Below are 20,010 nucleotides of genomic sequence, written 5' to 3'. Positions count from 1 at the left end.
AGATTATGCAGACATGCATTGTAGTAGAAAGGGTACCAATAGTATGGTGGGGGGTACACATTTCATATTGTAATATTACCAATATTTTGAAGAATAAGCTTGAATAAGATAAGCTTGAATAATCATGTATTGTTAAAAGAATTTAAGCTGGTTACCAAGAAGCAGAGTTATAATTTATTATTTTGTCAGCTTCTAACAATAATTAGACTACCCTCAAAAGATAACCAAAAGGTAAAAAACCAAAACCCCAAATAAAACAGGATCAGGGATGAAAAGTTAAGAGCATTAAGGAAATCTCACTGAAGTGAATAGCTGTTAGTAAAGTTATACTTTGCCTTGGTTCATGAATCTAGTTAGTTTCAAATCATTTTGCTTTAAGAGCCTCAATATGATCTTTGCATTTAGGAAGGGTTAATATTATAAGGGTAACGGCCAAGTGGCCGTCTTCATGTCTGGTGTCTCTGGAAATTTTTATAAACGGGAAATAATTTCATAGGTTTGAAAGAGGTTACGTGGGGTCATTTATTCAAGCATTAATATACTGATGCCTGGCCCATGCTGGGAAATGAATCCAGCCCCAGAACCATAGAAGTCATGGTTCTTATGCTCAGAAGCTTGTGGTCCAGGGAAGTTGGTCTTCTGATGTCCATTCAGCTCACTCATGTTATGGACCTGCAGCCATCCCTGTCTACACGCTAAAGTCAGTTTGACTATTTCAATGAAACTGACCGATCAAATTAGGCAAAAATGCCAAATGAATAGTTAATCAGAACACTCAAACTACGTGTATAAGCTGACACATACCTACATATGTTCCTGGCATTCAGCAAAAGATGTAGGATTGTGTCCATTGAAATTCTGCTTCCTTCCCATGTTTATGAAAACTTATTATCTACTGTTGTTAAATTTGATAAAATATCTGGAAATTATTAACCCTATTTAAAAATATGGTTTTATCGGCAGAAAAATGATTCCTGTAAGTACACCGAGTAGAGTGCCTAGCACTAAGGATACATAACTAACAATTTGATGAGTGAATGTTGCTGGATAAAAGTAAATAGATCACCATGTCTCTGGAGAACTTTCTTTTCGAAGTGTGAGTAGAGATCTTCTAACAAATCCTTAAACTTACAGACACTTTAGAAAAGTTATAGTTTGTGTTGGTTAAGTCTAGTTAAGTTCAAATTACTGTGCCTTAAGAGCTTCTATGGCAATTTTTCCTGGAAATGCTTAAAGTGATACGTGAAAGCCTTTTCCTGGTGTATCTAAATCCTCTGTTGAACTGACAAGTTGTTTTGATGTCCTTTGCATAAAATGACATAACGTCATTTCCTGTGCAGAGCAACGCGCTGGCGATTGTCTGCTTGCTGTGAGGTTTGGATGGTAGTGTTTTGTCAGAGGAGCTTCATATACATTCCTTGGCTTTTAGCATCAAATGCTCAGTGCAACTGAGCTGCCACTTCTTCAGATGAGAAACTCCAGTGTTGATAAGTTCGAAGCCTCTCAAATTTTGAAAGCCCTATGCCAAAAATAAAGTGGACCATCCATTTACCTGTTTTTCTGCAGTATCATTTCCTTCAAATGCCCAGCCTATGTCCACATATTGGCTAATTTTAAAACTGGAGTGTGCCTGTTCCCGTGGGTGAAGAGAAGAAATTTATTTGTTGTTGTCGTTGTTGTTTAGTCTCTAGGTCATGTCCAACTCTTTTGTGACCCCATGGATGGTAGCCTGCGAGGCTCCTCTGTCCATGGGATTTCCCAGGCAAGAATACTGGAGTGGGCTGCCATTTCCTTCTCCAGGTCATCTTCCAGATCCAGGGATTGAACCTGCCTCTCCTGCATTGGCAGGCAGATTCTTTACTACTGAGCCATCTGGCAAGTCCTAATCTGCTATTACAAGTGTCAGAACTTGATAAGGAAGTCATTTAACTCTGGCCGCTGTATGATTTGTAACAATGCCTTATCTGCACAGGTACATGTTTGTGATGCAACTATGAAAAGACATTTTCCTTGCTCTGAAAGAACGTAGTATTTAATATGCAGAAATCGTGATAGGTGCTGACACAGGAGAAGACACAGAGCTGGATGGTGCAAGAGGGCACCTGAGCCAGTGTGGTGGGGGGTCAGGAAGACCTTGGGTGTCTGTGTGGGAGCAGCCACGAAATGATTTCAGATATGAAAGGAAAAATGTTATTTTTTTCACAAAATTAAAAGCTTCAATATCCTTAGTATTGAAATTATATTCTAACTATGTAAATAATTTTGACGATGGAGAGGCAGCCTAGCAGAGCATTTAAGAGCTCAGATTCTGGAGCCAGATTGCTAGGTTCACATTGTGAATTTTCCTTATATTAGCTCTGTGGACTTGGGCAAGACCCTTAACCTATTTATGCTGCAGTTTCTCTGTTTATAAATGGGGATCATGATGCTACCTAGCTCACAAGGTTTTTAGAAGGAGTAAATGAATTTACATTCATAAAAGTCTTTGAACATAGCAAGTACTCTATGTGTTTGTTAAGTAAATATTGTCATACAGATACAGAAGTATTTAAGCACACTTATTTGCCAGTGACCTGGAATATGACATGTCTTCTGTACTCTCCAAGTCAATAAAGTTAATTCTGATAGCCTGAAGCTCCTATACAGTGGTATTGAGAAGTGGGTTAAGCATTGATTGACTATGATCTCATCTAGTGAGACTGCTTATGCATATTAATGTATATTATATTATATATACATGTATGGCATCTGATCCCATCACTTCATGGGAAATAGATGGGGAAACAGTGGAAACAGTGTCAGACTTTATTTTTTGGGGCTCCAAAATCACTGCAGATGGTGATTGTAGCCATGAAATTAAAAGATGCTTACTCCTTGGAACTTATGACCAACCTAGATAGCATATTCAAAAGCAGAGACATTACTTTGTCAACAAAGGTCTGTCTAGTCAGGGGTATGGTTTTTCCAGTGGTTATTAATGGATGTGAGAGTTGGACTGTGAAGAAAGCTGAGAGCCGAAGAATTGATGCTTTTGAACTGTTAGAGAAGACTCTTGAGAGTCTGTTGGACTGCAAGGAGATCAAACCAGTCCATCCTAAAGGAGATCAGTCCTGGGTGTTCATTGGAAGGACTGATGCTGAAGCTGAAACTCCAATACTTTGGCCACCTCATGTGAAGAGTTGACTCATTGGAAAAGACTCTGATGCTGGGAGGGATTGGAGGTAGGAGGAGAAGGGGACGACAGAAGTTGAGATGGCTGGATGGCATCACCGACTCAATGGACATGAGTTTGAGTGAACTCTGGGAGTTGGTGATGGACAGGGAGGCCTGGAGTGCTGTGATTCATGGGGTCGCAAAGAGTCAGACATGACTGAGCGACTGAACTGAACTGAACTGATGTGTATTAATAAGTTTGAATAGTTTTTAGGGAATCTTGAAAAATGCAAAAATAGCAAATATAAAAGTCTACAGAGTTTCTCAGAATCTAGTACATTTATGATAATAGAAACTAATTATTATAAAAAAGGGAAAAATGTTGGACTTTAGTTACTTTAAGCATCAGTTAACTTGTATTAAAGACATAATACAACTACAAGTATTAATTTAACTACAATAAAATATGGCAGAAAGATAAGAGAAACTTCCTTTTCCTTGATTGCAAGAGCTAGTTATGATACTAATAAAAGAACTTGAATTTTCTTTCATACGTTTAATCTTCATGAAAGAAGAAATAGATGTTTTTGAAAGGTAGCTATAACATGCTAATAAGGAATCTTTCTTTAGTTCTGCTTCAGTTACTAATAAACTCAAATTGCAGTCTTGTTCTTTCGACAAGTGAAATACATAGAAGATAAATATTTAGTTTGAAATCACAACAAAGTGATCAGTTTGTTCTTTTTATTTTTTATCCTCCTGGGCAGTGGTGAATTTATTAATCACTAGTAGATCCTCTCTTCAAAGGCTGAGCTGATTTTATTTTGCGGATGTTGAACCAAAAGTTGCCTGTAGAATGTCATTCTGTAATTCAAGCTACTGAGCTGGAGCCTATGGAAAAAGACGTAGTGTAGGTTTCATGTGGGTGTAAAGGAAATGGGAAAGGTATACACATTTGGCCAAAATAATGCTGAAATAGTTTGCTTGTGCTTCTTATAACTCCCATTTATGTCAGTGAACTCAGTAAATTATTTCTAAAAAAGCTTTTTTTTTCTTTGTGTGTGCACGCGTGTGTGTGCTGTGTGGAAGGAGTTTGGTAGAAACTTGGGAGGAAGATAATTAGGAAAGTTTTATCTAGATAATGTGAGGAGACATAGGTAGGTACCTAAGTCATAGAAGCCAATGGCACATAAGCCTGAAAAATCCAAAATCGTTTTCAGGGACCAAACAGGTTATTTATAATCCTCCTAAATGAAAAGGTCAGTTTAATAATAGAATTATTCAGTTTCAGCATTATCTTTTCTAAGCACTAAGTTCATGAAAAAGAAACTTGATTCTGTAGGTATTAGGGAGCCAAGGTGCATTCCTAGCTAGGGTAATGGCAGGCTATAATTTTTCTTATTCATACAGTATTTACTATTTGTTTTCTCTCTGTCAAACCTTGAGTTGACCATTTCCGCCCCCCACCCCCAGGCTGCTTGGAAAGGTATAGGGAAATAAATATACAGAACAGACAAGATGTGGAAGAAAGAACCCTGGAAGATGGAGACAGCTCCTTCACATGGCAAAGAGGATGAGAAAGGCCATCCTCAGGCAAAAGACCCCCATGGTATTCAAGAGGGCAAAGCCCGGAATGGCTTCAGAGAAGAATTGTAGCTTCAGAGATGGATTCTTGGCATAACAAGTGCTGAGGCTCCCAAACACAGTCTTAATCCCTACCCCAGAGCCAAGCCCCTCTGACTGTGGCAGTTCCAACCCAAACGAACTTGGCTGCTGTGTCAATGTCCCTTGAAATGGTGCTATTTTGGAAGCTGCTGTTAGGGATAAGTAAGGTCAGGGGACATGTGACTGCCAAGCTGCAGCTCTCATCTGTTAGTACCATCACAGAGAGTGGTTGGCTCAGCAGCTGAGAGGTAATCCTGACCAGTGAGTGCAAAGAGATGAACTTGGGGCAGGCATATATTTTCTGGGGGTGGGGGCAGTGGCAAGAGTTGCTCCCAGGGCAGAGAAGACAGAGAGGGGCAATGGCAGACTGTTTTAAGATTAACTATGATTTAGTGTACATGATCAATTGCAAGGGAGAGAAATTGAGATATTAAACCTTTGGGGAAGTTGTTTTAGTCATTCAGGTATAAATAGTGACAGACTCGACTGTATGGCCCCCTGGGAACAGAATAAAGATATTCGTTCAAAAACTAATGACGTGAAACTAAGGCGATCTAATGACAAGGTGAAGAAGCTGGGGGTGGAGGTTTTCCAAGAGGGAATGTTGAGTAGTTTGTTGTACTATATGGAAATAGAAGTAGTGAAGAGTAGCCACATCTAAAAATATGATCATTGAAACTAGAAAGCATGGAGGACGCTTGTTGATGGAATAAAACATACAGGCAAGATGCTTTTTTTTTTTTCAAGCTGTGGGTAGACAGTTAAATGAGAAAAAGGCAGAAAAAATAGTAAACAGTACTGTGAAGAATGGTTATTTTGATAATTTAAGATAATTAGTTTGGGATATGTTTGTAATAGTATATTTAATGAAAAAAAGTCTTGATTCATACTGAGAACATACAAGCTCTTTTTCCTCAAGGAAGGGCAAAGTTAAACAAAACTTTGAAATCAGAAGTGTTAAGATAGAAATATAAAAATTGTGGGTAGAAATTCTAAAGAAAAGAAGACTGAAAAAAAACCCAGTAGATTTAAGGAAATCCTAAAACCATCAGTGTTCTCCATCTGAAGACCATCAAGGGAAAACAGACTGATGGCTGTGGTGTTGGGCTCACTTGAATGAAACAAAAAATAGCTTGTTGCCATGAGTCGGAAAGAAAGATACTCTAGCATTAAAATTCATAACTTAGGGACTTCCCTGACTATTTAGTGGTTAAGACTCTGCACTTCCGATGCAGGAGGTTCCCTGGTCAGGGAACTAAGATCCCACATGCAGCATAGCTAAAAAAAATTCATAACTTAAATAATCTTTTCCATTAACTGTTTACCTATTATGGCTGATCTTTCTACTAGAAAGTAAGCTCCATGAGAACAGGTACCATATCTGTTTTATCCATGATGATATATCCAGCAGCTAGAAAAGACATAGATAAGTATATGTTGAATTAAAAAATGAGTATACAGTTGCACCTTCTGATCTTTAGCAGGCAATAAAGTCTGCCCAACTCCAAGAACAATTCACAATATGGAAAAGCATTCTCTGTGAATATTAAAGTACAACAGAGAGTAAAGTACTTATATATATTTAAAATATTTATTAGAGAAACAGTTGTCATTATACTTATCTCATTTATATTTAAATTTTAGAATGCTCTACTGTGGTTTTCAATTTAGTAGATTCACCTGCTTAGTTATAGCTCATTTGGGCAAATATTAGAATTATTCTGATTTCCTTGAGCTTTCTGTGACTGGGCCAGGGGAGGAGGAAGGAGTTGTTCAGGAGTGTGTTAATTGGCCTTGTGTTCAGAATTCACCCAGTGATGATACATATCAGTATCATGTATTGAACTGTGTGTAGGAGCAGATGTTTGGCATGTTTCAGGCTACTTTTGGGAATAGTCTCTATTGAAGAAAGGAAAGTATGCTTCATATCCGTTCATGTTATTTATGAGAGTAAAGAGGGATTTCTCACAAAGGGAGAATGCTGGATGGACTATTATATTTACAAGATAAAGCATGCTATGTGCAAATTAGCAGAGTCAGTCAGTATAGAAGAGGACAAAGAGATATAAATACAAGCATGCAAGAAAATAGATGATTTTCTAGACTTGGTTCCACTCCCCAAGGTAACCATTTGTTTCTGTTGTTTTTATTAGAAAAAATCTTTTGCAAGAACTCTATTGCCCCACAAAAAGGTGTTTGAATATTGGAATCTTGGGGTTAAGAGGGATTTTCAAAAATTATCTAATCTTACCACCTACCTGATGCTTGAATTAATTTTGCAAAAACCTTGTCAGAGATCTTTCAGTCAGAGATCCAGCACCTTCTAGAGAGAGTGGCCAGAAGCTCCATCCTTGGAGAACTTTGACACTAAGATATGCTTCAGTTCAGTTCAGTTCAGTTCAGTCGCTCAGTCGTGTCTGACTCTTTGTGACCCCAAGAATCACAGCACACCAGGCCTCCCTGTTCATTACCAACTCCCAGAGTTTACTCAAACTCATGTCCATTGAGTCGGTGATGCCATCCAGCCATCTCATCCTCTGTCGTACCCTTCTCCTCCTGCCCCCAATCCCTCCCAGCATCAGGGTCTTTTCCAATGAGTCAACTCCCTGCATGAGGTGGCCAAAGTATTGGAGTTTCAGCTTCAGCATCAGTCCTTCCAATGAACACCCAGGACTGATCTCCTTTAGAATGGACTGGTTGGATATCCTGGCAGTCCAAGGGACTCTTAAGAGTCTTCTCCAACACCACAGTTCAAAAGCATCCATTCTTTGGCTCTCAGCCTTCTTCACAGTCCAACTCTCACATCCATACACAACCACTGGAAAAATCATAGCCTTGACTAGACGGACCTTTGTTGGCAAAGTAACGTCTCTGCTTTTGAATATGCTATCTAGTTTGGTCATAATTTTCCTTTCAAGGAGTAAACCATGGCTGCAGTCACCATCTGCAGTGATTTTGGAGCCCCCAAAATAAAGTCTGACACTGTTTCCACTGTTTCCCCATCTATTTTCCATGAAGTGATGGGACTAGATGCCATGATGTTAGTTTTCCAAATGTTGAGCTTTAAGCCAACTTTTTCACTCTCCTCTTTCACTTTCATCAAGAGACTTTTTAGTTCCTCTTCATTTTCTGCCATAAGGGTGGTGTTATCTGCATATCTGAGGTTATTGAGATTTCTCCGGGCAATCTTGATTCCAGCTTGTGCTTCCTCTAGCCCAGTGTTTCTCATGATGTACTCTGCATAGACGTTAAATAAGCAGGGTGACAATATACAGCATTGATGTACTCCTTTTCCCATTTGGAACCAGTCTGTTGTTCCATGTCCAGTTCTAACTGTTGCTTCCTGACCTGCATATAGGTTTCTCAAGAGGCAAGTCAGGTGGTCTGATATTCCCATCTCTTTCAGAACTTTCCACAGTTTATTGTGATCCACACAGTCAAAGGCTTTGGCATAGTCCATAAAGCAGAAATAGATGTTTTTTTGGAACTCTCTTGCTTTTTCGATGATCCAGCAGATGTTGGCAATTTGATCTCTGGTTCCTCTGCCTTTCGTAAAACTGGCTTGAACATCTGGAATTTCATGGTTCATGTATTGCTGAAGCCTGGCTTGGAGAATTTTGAGCATTATTTTACTAGCATGTGAGATGAATACACTTGTGCGGTAGTTTGAGCATTCTTTGGCATTGCCTTTCTTTGGGATTGGAATGAAAACTGACCTTTTCCAGTCCTGTGGCCCCTGCTGAGTTTTCCAAATGTGCTGGCATATTGAGTGCAGCACTTTCACAGGATCATCTTTTAGGATTTGGAATAGCTCACTGGAATTCCATCACCTCCACTAGCTTTGTTCGTAGTGGTGCTTTCTAAGGCCCACTTGACTTCACATTCCAGGATGTCTGACTCTAGGTCAGTGATCACACCATCGTGATTATCTGAGTCGTGAAGCTCTTTTTTGTACAGTTCTTCCATGTACTCTTGCCACCTCTTCTTGTATCTTCTGCTTCTGTTAGGTCCATACCATTTCTGTCCTTTATTGAGCCCATCTTTGAATAAAATGTTCCCTTGGTATCTCTAATTTTCTTGAAGAGATCTCTAGTCTTTCCCATTCTATTGTTTTCCTCTACTTCTTTGCACTGATCACTGAGGAAGGCTTTCTTATCTCTCCTTGCTATTCTTTGGAACTTTGCGTTCAGATGCTTATATCCTTCCTTTTCTCCTTTGCTTTTTGCTTCTCTTCTTTTCACAGCTATTTGTAAGGCCTCCTCAGATATCCATTTTGTTTTTTGCATTTCTTTTCAATGGGGATGGTCTTGATCCCTGTCTCCTGTACAGTGTCATGAACCTCTGTCCATAGTTCATCAGGCACTCTATCTATCAGATCTAGTCCCTTAAATCTATTTCTCACTTACACTGTATAATCATAAGGGATTTGATTTAGGTTATACCTGAATAGTCTAGTGGTTTCTCTACTTTCTTCAATTTCAGTCTGAATTTGGCAATAAGGAGTTCATGATCTGAGCCACAGTCAGCTCCTGGTCTTGTTTTTGCTGACTCTGTAGAGCTTCTCCATTTTTGGCTGCAAAGAATATTATCAATCTGATTTCGGTGTTGACCATCTGGTGATGTCCATGTGGAGAGTCTTCTCTTGTGTTGTTGGAAGAGTGTGTTTGCTATGACCAGTGCATTCTCTTGGCAAAACGCTATTAGTCTTTGCCCTGCTTCATTCCGTATTCCAAGGCCAAATTTCCCTGTTACCCCAGGTGTTTCTTGACCTCCTAGTTTTTCATTCCAGTCCCTTATAATGAAAAGGACATCTTTTTTGGGTGTTAGTTCTAAAAGGTCTTGTAGGTCTTCATAGAACCGTTCCACTTTAGCTTCTTCAGAATTACTGGTTGGGGGATAGGCTTGGATTACTGTGATATTGAATGGTTTGCCTTGGAAACGAACAGAGATCATTCTGTCGTTTTTGAGATTGCATCCAAGTACTGCATTTCAGACTCTTTTGTTGACTATGATGGCTACTACATTTCTACTAAGGGATTTCTGCCCACAGTAATAGATATAATGGTCATCTGAGTTAAATTCATCCATTCCAGTCCATTTTAGTTTGCTGATTCCTAGAATGTCAATGTTCACTCTTGCCATCTCCTGTTTGACCACTTCCAGTTTGCCTTGATTCATGGACCTAACATTCCAGGTTCCTCTGCAGTATTGCTCTTTACAGCATTGGACCTTGCTTCTATCACCAGTCATATCTACAACTGGGTTTTTGCTTTGGCTCCATCACTTCATTCTTTCTGGAATTATTTCTCCACTGTTCTCCAGTAGCATATTGGGTACCTACTGACCTGGGGAGTTCCTCTTTCAGTATCCTATCATTTTGCCTTTTCATACTGTTCATGGGGTTCTCAAGGCAAGAATACTGAAGTGGTTTGCCATTCCCTTCTCCAGTGAACCACATTCTGTCAGACCTCTCCGCCATGACCCTGCTGTCTTGGGTGGCCCCACATGGCATGGCTTAGTTTCATTGAGTTAGACAAGGCTGTGGTCCGTGTGATCAGATTGACTAGTTTTCTGTGATTATGGTTTCGGTGTGTCTGCCCTCTGATGCCCTCTCGCAACACCTACCATCTTACTTGGGTTTCTCTACCCTTGGACATAAGATATGCTTACAGAATCTAATTCTGCTGCTTTGTGCCTGCCATTCATTTGTCTTGTTGAAACAACACCACCTCCAATTCTTTTTCCCACTGAAGTTCTTAGGGTATTTGAACATGCTTATCAGATATCCAAGGCTAAAGATGCATGATTCCTCCAAGAGTTTTTTGAATGGCATTGATTCGACAGATCACTCCTGAGGGTATCCAGTTGGTCCATACATACTTATACTGCAGTATGTCTAGGGTGGTCTGTGGGGTTTTTCTCCTTTTCATATAGACTGTCTCCTCTCCCCTCATTTTGTCCTCATTTTTCTCTCTCCCTCTCCTCCCTTTTTTCTTCATTCCTCCTATTATTCTATAGTACCTTCATTCATTCATTCAGCAAACTTTCAGTTTACTGTTGATTCATATTAGCCTTTCTAAAGACCATGGGGTCGCAAAGAGTCGGACACAACCGAGCAACAGAACAGCAACAACACAGACTAACATCACGAAGCCTCTGTTGCATGGATTGTTACTAAGTTATTGCTACTGTCCAGTCTGTACAATTGTCCTTTGGATATAATCATCTTTTTTTACATTTATTTTTATTACTTTTCACCTTATTCAGCCCTTGTTTCTAACATATCAGCTTCTTTTTTGATCACTTTCAATCATCCAACACTGTCCTGTCTACAGATCCTATGGTGTCATCTTTATAGCTGCATCTCATTGATGAGAATGTGGAATGCTGAAACAAATGGAACCTAGGAAAGAATCCTTCTATGATGTTGGAAACCTAGAACTAGGTTCTCACCCTCTGGGTTTTATTGTTGAAACTGTGACAAATCTGTTTTAATATTCATGCGCTTAGCTTCTTCTTACTCCATTTTGTCCACAAAGATAAGTTAAAAGATCTTCTGAAGGTTTCACTGAAGGTGATGTGTGTTAGGTCTTTACATTTACTACAATCCCAAGAATTATAACAAGGAAAGGGCATTTGCCTATTATCCTTTCCTTCTGAAATTGTTGTCTCATTCTCTTTTTAGCATATTTCTTCTTAGGCAAGCAAACCTTTTGATTCCCTAACAGACACACAAGACTGAGAGAAGGATATTGGAAAAAGTCAAACCTTCAGATAATTATTGGAAATAATAAGGCATTGTATGGGAGTACAAAACATAAGATCAAAATGCTTTGATTGTTGCATGAGATCCACTACTTTCTAATCAGCAAAGGACTTGAAATAATTGATGTTTTTGTTGAAACAAATCAGAATCTTCAAAACTCTGCTAATGCTTATTTCTTGAGGTTTTTCTTAAGTCTTCCAAAGAACTGAAAATAGTAAAAATCATCATATACGTTGATATCATGAAACTGTGTTTATACAGATTTTGATCAAAATAGATAAAATGCACAAGGAATTCTTTAATGAAGATAAACCCTTGTGGAAAGGTATATACAAATGAATGAGTTGGATATTACAGTGATGGATTGAATTGAAGAATTACAAGACTAGTCTTTGTCTTTTTCTGTGGAAAATAAGAGTGAAGTTGCATTCATTGTGCAACTAAACCATTAGAGATAGAATCAACTGAACAAATACTGTCCTCTATTTGTTATTCAGTTGCTAAGTTGTGTCCAACTCTTTGCAACCCCATGGACTGCAGCATGCCAGGCTCCCCTGTCCTTCACTATCTCCTGGAATTTGCTCAAATTCATGTCCACTGAGTTGGTGATTCTGTCTAACCATCTCATCCTCTCCTGCCCTCTTCTCTTGCCTTCAGTCTTTCCCAGCATCAGGGTCTTTTTCAATGAGGTTGCCAAAGTGTTGGAGCTTAAGCTTCAGCATCAATACTTCCAATGAATATTCAGGGTTGATTTCCTTTAAGATTGACTGGTTTGAGCTCCTTGCAGTCCAAGGGACTCTCAAGAGTCTTCTCCAGCACCACAGTTCAAAAGCATCAATTCTTTGGTGCTCAGCCTTCTTTATGGTCCAACTCTCACATTCATATATGGCTATTGGAAAAACCATAGCTCTGACTAGATGGACCTTTGTTGGCAAAGTGATGTCTTGGCTTTGTAGTATGCTGTCTAGGTTTGTCATAGCTTTCCTTCCAAGAAGCAAATGTCTTTTAATTTCATGGCAGCAGTCACTGTCTGCAGTGATTTTGGAGCCCAAGAAAATAAAATCTGTTACTGTTTCTACTTTTTCCCCTGCTATTTGCCATGAAGTGAAGGGACTGGATGCCATGATCTTAGTTTTTTTTGAATGTTGAGTTTCAAGCCAACTTTTTTCACTTTACCATTTCCCTCATCAAGAGGCTCTTTAGTTCTTCACTTTCTGTCATTAGAGTGATAAACAGTAATGAATTTTCTGTAAGATATTGCTACCTATTTTTCACCTAAGCTGACAGATATTCTCTATGACCAGTGTGACTGTGTCTAAGATATCATTATTCAAGTGACTGAGTTTTATATTAAATTATATTCTACACATGTAGTCATTTAAATTATGTAGACATTTTTGTTAAATTTCATGATATCTTGTGTTTCTTATGCTGTAATTAGAAACATGAAAAATTTTAAATACCACAATTTAAAAAATCATCATTATGGTAAACCTTTACTATACAGCTATAGAAAGGAATTTAATATGAGCCAGGACCAAAAGAGGTTTCCAAGGTACAAAGGATTTTTTTGGAAGTATAGATTTCATTGGTAGTTTGTGTTTGTGTGCGTGTGTTCCTAAGACAGAGAGAAAATGAGATAGTCATTTATACTGGTGTATTTTGAAATTTTAATTATTATTGCTACAGTTTGTCACTATTTGGACCCTCAAAAAATGTTCCTGATACTACCTTCCTAGTATCTTATGTTTTTTTTTTTTCTACTTGGTTTGAGTATTTGTTATCAGTTTCATCATTAAATGAGAAACTGGGTAGTCAAAAGATAAACAGTTAAAATGAAATTTTAATAGTTGGAGAATTGCAAATATAGCTGTGATTTATTTTATTCCAACATTTCATTAAAGATTTACATTCTTAGAATTTTTAGAAACTAAAATGAATGTTATTTTATTTTCTTGTCATTAACCCATGTGCATGGAGATTACCAGAGACCACTGACTGAAGTTATTAGATATCTTGAGCTCCCAAATAAAAATGTCAGAAGGTATTGCCCTGTTCTATGTTGTGTTACAGAATGGATGCATTTCCTGTGGGTGAGGGCATTAGTGTTAAAGTGAGGGAAGTTATATGTTACTCCTGCCTTCAATCAGAATTCCTATAGTGAAGGGAAACTGTAATCACCATAAATTTATACAAAATTAGGTTTGTTTTGATTTGGGTTTTTTTTTTTGGCCATACCTGGTGGCTTGCAGGATCTTAACCTTTTGGATAAATATTATTGTCCCCAGTAAATGAATTAAGAAACTGAGACTTAGAGAGATGAGGTCACTTGCCCAAGGATGTATAAATACTGGAAAAGTAGAATATGAACCCAGGTGGATTGACTCCAAAGTTCTAACCAGTATATTATATAGCATTAAAGTGTAATCTACAGACCAGAGGCATCAGTGTCTCCTAGGGATATATTAGAAATGCAAGTTTTAGGGCCCTAACCCAGTTGTAAGGAAACCCTGAAAGCAAGGCTTAGATATTTTAACAAGTCCTGCAGGCTATGCTGAGACTTTCTAAAGTTTGAGAACAACTGTTACATAGCACAGGGGTCTCCCACAATAGGAATAAGAGGCATTGCTAATAAAGATAGGACCTAATAAAGTTTATTGGCTAGCTGGCTGGCTCATATTGTAATCCTAAAATAATGTCATATTTGCAAGGTTGACTAAGCTTTTAGTCGCTTAATAACAAACAAAATTGCATTTGCTCAAATGTGCTTTAATTATAGTTCCCAGTAGGCAGAACTATGGTAACAAAATATACGAGGCTTTAATGTTTTTTGCATAATGAGCATAGTCAAAGCATTTAGCACAAATGGATTACAATTCCCCATGTTACATGGGAAAGTTCTAAAAGGACCACATACTTTTCTTGGGTCTGACCTCCTCTTGTTCTCCATCTTAGTCTAATCCTATTATTTCCTTTCTAAAAAAGTGCAGGATACAGTATCTGTGTTCCTGAGAGGAAAGGACAAACTGACAAGATCCTTCCTTATATTATCCTGGGTTGATAGATTGGTTAAATCTAGCATTTGTAATGCAGACAGAAATAAACAGTTTCTGAACAAAAGCTGATTAAGAATTTAGCTGCAAAACAGAGAACTTGCTTGCTTTAGTGAAAAAAAAATTGATTGACATTAAGGAATTAAGCATCCCCAAAGGATAAATATATTTGATTCCAAGAAAAAAAAAAGACAGTTTAAAAAATAATATACCAAAGCACCAAAGTGCAGAGATGCCTGGTGAATGTGATTATGTCTACCCAACATCAGTACAACTATTTGAAAAGCACAACATTCAAGTTGTAATTTTTTTGCTCTGCATGATGCAAAAAAAGCAATTTGATTGTTCTTTTTTCCACTAAATTGACTGGTTTTTGAATGCGTTATTTGACCCACAGTACTGTATTATCCGTAGCATTTCCCAGATGACTGAACTAAGTAGATGTCTTATTGTTGCTTTTTTCTAATAGATGTGCATGGGGATGAAGATAGTGATAATTGGAAAAGAGGAAAGCATAGCATTTGGAACTTGAAAGTGAAGATTTTAGAAGCATGAGTGGTCTTCAGCCTAGAAGACCTGGGGTTTGGCTGCAGTCACGGGCAGGCTGTCTCTGCCTGCATAGGCTTGTACACACTTGTTAGCACAAATTGAAAAGCCAAAAGTGTTAGTTGCTCAGTTGTGTCCAACTCTTTGCAACCCCATGGACTGTATTTCACCAGGCTCCTTTGTCCATGGAATTCTCCAGTCAAGAATACTGGAGTGGGTTGCCATTCCCTTCTCTGGGGGATCTTCCCAACCCATCTTCCCTGGTCTCCTGCATTGCAGGCAGATTCTTTACTGTCTGAGCCACCAGGGAAGCCCAGATTTGTAAATAGGGCAGAAGGGTCCAGCATCTTGTTGCAAATCCTGAAATACTCCCTTCTTGGCATCTGTTTCTAACTTTTCTCTGATGTGGGGCTTGAATCTCAAAATGGGCCCTGATTTCTACCCAAGAGCAGTTTCCTCTTGTGTCTTCCTGCCTTGAGTGTATCTCTCCACTCCTGTCCTACATACCCTGTTCTGTAGTTGCCTGTGCTCCTGTCCAGCTTGAACTTCAGTACTGGGGCGCACAGACCACCTGTCCCAGCCTTGAACCTTGCCTACCATGAAGGTTTGGCCAGCCTCTTGGAAATCAGTCCTGTTCGTTGACTCATGGGGGAGGGTGAGTTGGTGAAGTGCATCTGCTAAGTGTTCCAGTTAAGTGTATCTGCCTGCTTTGAGGCCCCCATCAGCAATTCAGTAATTTTAAGATCTGGAGTAACTCCTCTGTGGATCTCCGTTTCCTCATCTATTTTATATCCAGTGATGTGTGTGTGTTTTGCTTCTTTTTTTGAATGAATGAATGAATGCTGATGAAAATAGAGTAGAATAATATGTTTCAGATGCTTATCAAAGTCTACACACAGATTAAGCGTTCAACATGTGTTTCTCTTTATTATTATGGATTTTTTCCTAGTCTTTTGTTTTGGAGGGGGGGTGCAGAGGGAAATCAAGCCATTTTATTGAGGGGCTTTGGGGGAGAGTTAAAGGGGTGGGGGGACAGTGAGATCCAATGTCCTTCTCCTGGCTGGGATCTTTCTAACTTCACAGTGGCTGAAAATTCCTACTCTTTGTTTGGCTATTTGTTTTTAGCACTGTTACCACCCAGTCCCTGTCTATATAAAATGGTCCCTGGCCACAATCTCTATCTTGTTGGCTGGTTTTGGCTACTTTCATGTGACCACCTTCCACAACCTGCCATGACAAGACCAACACACATTTAGCATGAATCACATAATTTATTTAGAGACATTTATTGTTATCCACTAAGGCTCAAGAGGATTGAGCCATTGAATGAAATGGTTTCCTCAATCTGTGCAATTAGAAAAACATTTTAGGAAATTTTCTCCTACAATTCTGTGAGAATTTCTGTGGGAGAAACTTCAACATAGTACAAATGTTTAGTTCCATGCTTCTGGCTTCCTGGACTGAGTAAATAGTAGAATGCCAGGAGTATGGAGTTTAACCATTTAATGTATAGTCTTGTCTGATTGTTACTTTAGGCATCTATAGATATAATCCAGAGAAGGCAATGGCACCCCACTCCAGTACTTTTGCCTAGAAAATCCATGGACGGAGGAGCCTGGTAGGCTGCAGTCCATGGGGTCGCTAGAGTCGGACATGACTGAGTGACTTCACTTTCACTTTTCACTTTCATGCATTGGAGGAGGAAATGGCAACCCACTCCAGTGTTCTTGCCTGGAGAATCCCAGGGACGGGGAAGCCTGGTGGGCTGCCGTCTATGGGGTCGCACAGAGTCGGACACGACTGAAGCGACTTAGCAGCAGCATAGATATAATCATTGGTTTGGGTTTCAGTGTTTGGCTTTTGCTTGACCTTGCAATAGCAGTCAACCAGTTTAAGCAGTTTGTCATTCTTATAGCAAGTATGCAAAGAAGACCCCAAAGTGGTAAGTGGGTTTGGATGTCAATGTAGCTAAAACTTGATGGAGGTGGAGGATTGATTAGATTATGACTGATATAGACATACTTCACTGACCATGATTTAAGAGCTTCACAATTTTATTTTCATTGCTAGAGTATTTACATACTTTTGAGTTGTCTAATAGATAAATCTTGAAAGTGAAAATAAAGTGAAGTCGCTCAGTTGTGTCCAACTCTTTGTGACCCCATGGACTGTAGCCTACCAGGCTTCTCCATCCATGGGATTTTCCAGGCAAGAATACTGGAGTTGGTTGCCATTTCCTTCTCCAGGAGATATTCCTGACCCAGGGATTGAACCCGGGTCTCCCACATTGTAGGCAGATGCTTTACTGTCTGGGCCACCAGGGAATTCTGATAAATCTTAGACCATGGCATTATGTTACCATGATGGTACAGTGGTAAACTCATATATCACGTCTAATGGATATCAAAGTGGTAGTTTCTCCAAGACCAGTGTGTATCTATAAGACATTTCATAAACTGAAATCAGAGAACACATTGAAATCTGTATATATATCCTGTGCATTTATAGGTGCACATTTAACTATGCATGAATAATTCACACACATGAGTGGGATTTCTTATGAGTGCCAAATATGAAACTTTTAAGTCATGAAGGTTTAAGGCAAGACCTATTTTTCCTCAAGACCGATTTTTGCTTGATTATGGTTTATTAGTTTAAACTTGACCAGTTGTATATTAATAGTAGTCTACTCTTTGAAGAGAGGGCTATTCTCTCAAAGCTTTTTAGGACAACATATGAATTTTGGACCTATTTAAAACTTGACAAATAGGATTACAGAAATAGTATATGAAATACTGTAAGTTTTTAAATGTGAAGGCTGCTGTTTTATGTAATTGACCATTTTACAATGCTTTCAGGCATTTTTAGGGACATGTTTGTATTTGAGGGCAAAAGGGAGAGAATAGTCTAAAGAGAGACAAAGGTGAAGAAGCGAGGCCCATATAATGTACCTAAAATTTCTGTATTTTTTTTCCCAAGGAGAGTGGATTTAAGATAACCTTCAGTTCAGTTCAGTTCAGTTCAGTCGCTCAGTCATGTCCGACTCTTCGTGACCCTATGAATCGCAGCACACCAGGCCTCTCTGTCCATCACCAACTCCTGGAGTTCACTCAGACTCACGTCCATTGAGTCAGTGATGCCATCCAGCCATCTCATCCTCTGTCATCCCCTTCTCCTCCTGCCCCCAATCCCTCCCAGCATCAGAGTCTTTTCCAATGAGTCAACTCTTCGCATGAGGTGGCCAAAGTACTGCAGTTTCAGCTTTAGCATCATTCCCTCCAAAGAAATCCCAGGGCTGATCTCCTTCAGAATGGACTGGTTGGATCTCCTTGCAGTCCAAGGGACTCTCAAGAGTCTTCTCCAACACCACAGTTCAAAAGCATCAATTCTTCGGCACTCAGCCTTCTTCACAGTCCAACTCTCACATCCATACATGACCACAGGAAAAACCATAGCCTTGACTAGATGAACCTTTGTTGGCAAAGTAATATCTCTGCTTTTGAATATGCTATCTAGGTTGGTCATAACTTTCCTTCCAAGGAGTAATCGTCTTTTAATTTCATGGCTGCAGTCACTGTCTGCAGTGATTTTGGAGCCCCTCAAAATAAAGTCTGACACTGTTTCCACTGTTTCTGCATCTATTTCCCATGAAGTGATGGGACCAGATACCATGATCTTCGTTTTCTGAATTTTGAGCTTTAAGCCAACCTTTTCACTCTCCTCTTTCACTTTCATCAAGAGGCTTTTTAGTTCCTCTTCACTTTCTGCCATAAGGGTGGTGTCATCTGCTTAGCTTGTGGAATTCTTAATCTGGCAGAGATCACAATAAGACCATTGAATTTGGAGAATTATCTGAGTTATTTTTTGCATATTTATGAAATAAATATATGTGAAAAAATGAAGCAGTGACAATAACTACCAGAAACTCATCTTATGTGTGGCCCCAAGGTAAGATGGTTCAGGCATTTTGTGTCTCAGGATGAGTGAGCGCAATAACAGATATTGCGTGAGGGAGGCTTATGGAGCAAGGATGTGTAAGCCCTTACTTATTTCTGCTCTGGGGAGCTTGACGTAGTAGGGTTGGGCCCTAGGTGTGACATTAACACATGACGATGCAAACCCAACAGCCCCAGTCTGAACCATGGGTGCTTTCTCTGTCTCCACCCTTGTCCTCTTGTTTTTCAGAGCTAAGCAGTCACACTGGTTTGTTTCTCTCAAAAGCAATTTTCTTTCTCATTGACATTTTTTTCTGACGATCTGGGGAGAGCCTTGAGCAGCATGTTATTGTTTCTATTGGTCCAATTAGCTTTGTTTTACTTAGGAAGACAAGTTTACTAAATCAAAAGTTTTCCGGCTGGGTCATGCTGACCAGTACAATAGTCTCTCCAATTATTTTGCTATTAGAACAAAACACGTCCACTCCCTAAACCCTCAGTGTAGAAATCATGATATATATGTTTCTCTCTTTCAAGGGAAGATAATCATCATATTATTTGTAGGAAAATTTTCAGAGCACAAGCTGACACCTTTTGTTGTTTCCTTTTACTTTTAAGGTGACATAATCACTAACAGTTTTAAGAAATCTCTGTACTTCCTTACTCGGTGTATAAATCTTTTCCATTATTCTCGTGGAAGTATATTTTTGGCTCTTGCTTTGGTTTCACAAGGCACTGTTTTCTGTGTTTTAATCTAACTTGAGTAATATCTTTGATTACTTACCAAGTGTCACACATTATGCTGGTGGCTAGAGACAGGAAGATGAAAAGACATGAATTGCCCTCAAGCAGCTCATAATCTTTCAAACAGGAATCATTCAGTTTTGTGCTT

General features: G+C 39.1%; 2 protein-coding genes across 7 annotated transcripts in view; one reads left to right on the top strand and one right to left on the bottom strand.

The window, feature by feature from the left end:
• GRM8 (glutamate metabotropic receptor 8) overlaps nt 1-20,010 on the top strand; it is an 872,326-nt gene that overhangs the window by 274,357 nt on the left and 577,959 nt on the right. The gene's annotated exons all lie outside the window — the stretch shown is intronic.
• LOC133246731 (ATP synthase F(0) complex subunit C2, mitochondrial-like) overlaps nt 4,711-20,010 on the bottom strand; it is a 58,660-nt gene continuing 43,360 nt past the window's right edge. Inside the window, 2 exon segments of the mRNA XM_061415365.1 lie at nt 4,711-4,881; nt 4,883-5,185. Of these exon segments, the coding sequence (XP_061271349.1) occupies nt 4,711-4,881; nt 4,883-5,185 (474 nt within the window).

Source organism: Bos javanicus, chromosome 4 (assembly GCF_032452875.1).
Source record: "Bos javanicus breed banteng chromosome 4, ARS-OSU_banteng_1.0, whole genome shotgun sequence".
Classification (NCBI taxonomy): domain Eukaryota; kingdom Metazoa; phylum Chordata; class Mammalia; order Artiodactyla; family Bovidae; genus Bos; species Bos javanicus.
The sequence above is the reverse complement of the archived record's forward strand: the minus strand, read 5'-3'. Positions and strand labels throughout refer to the sequence as shown.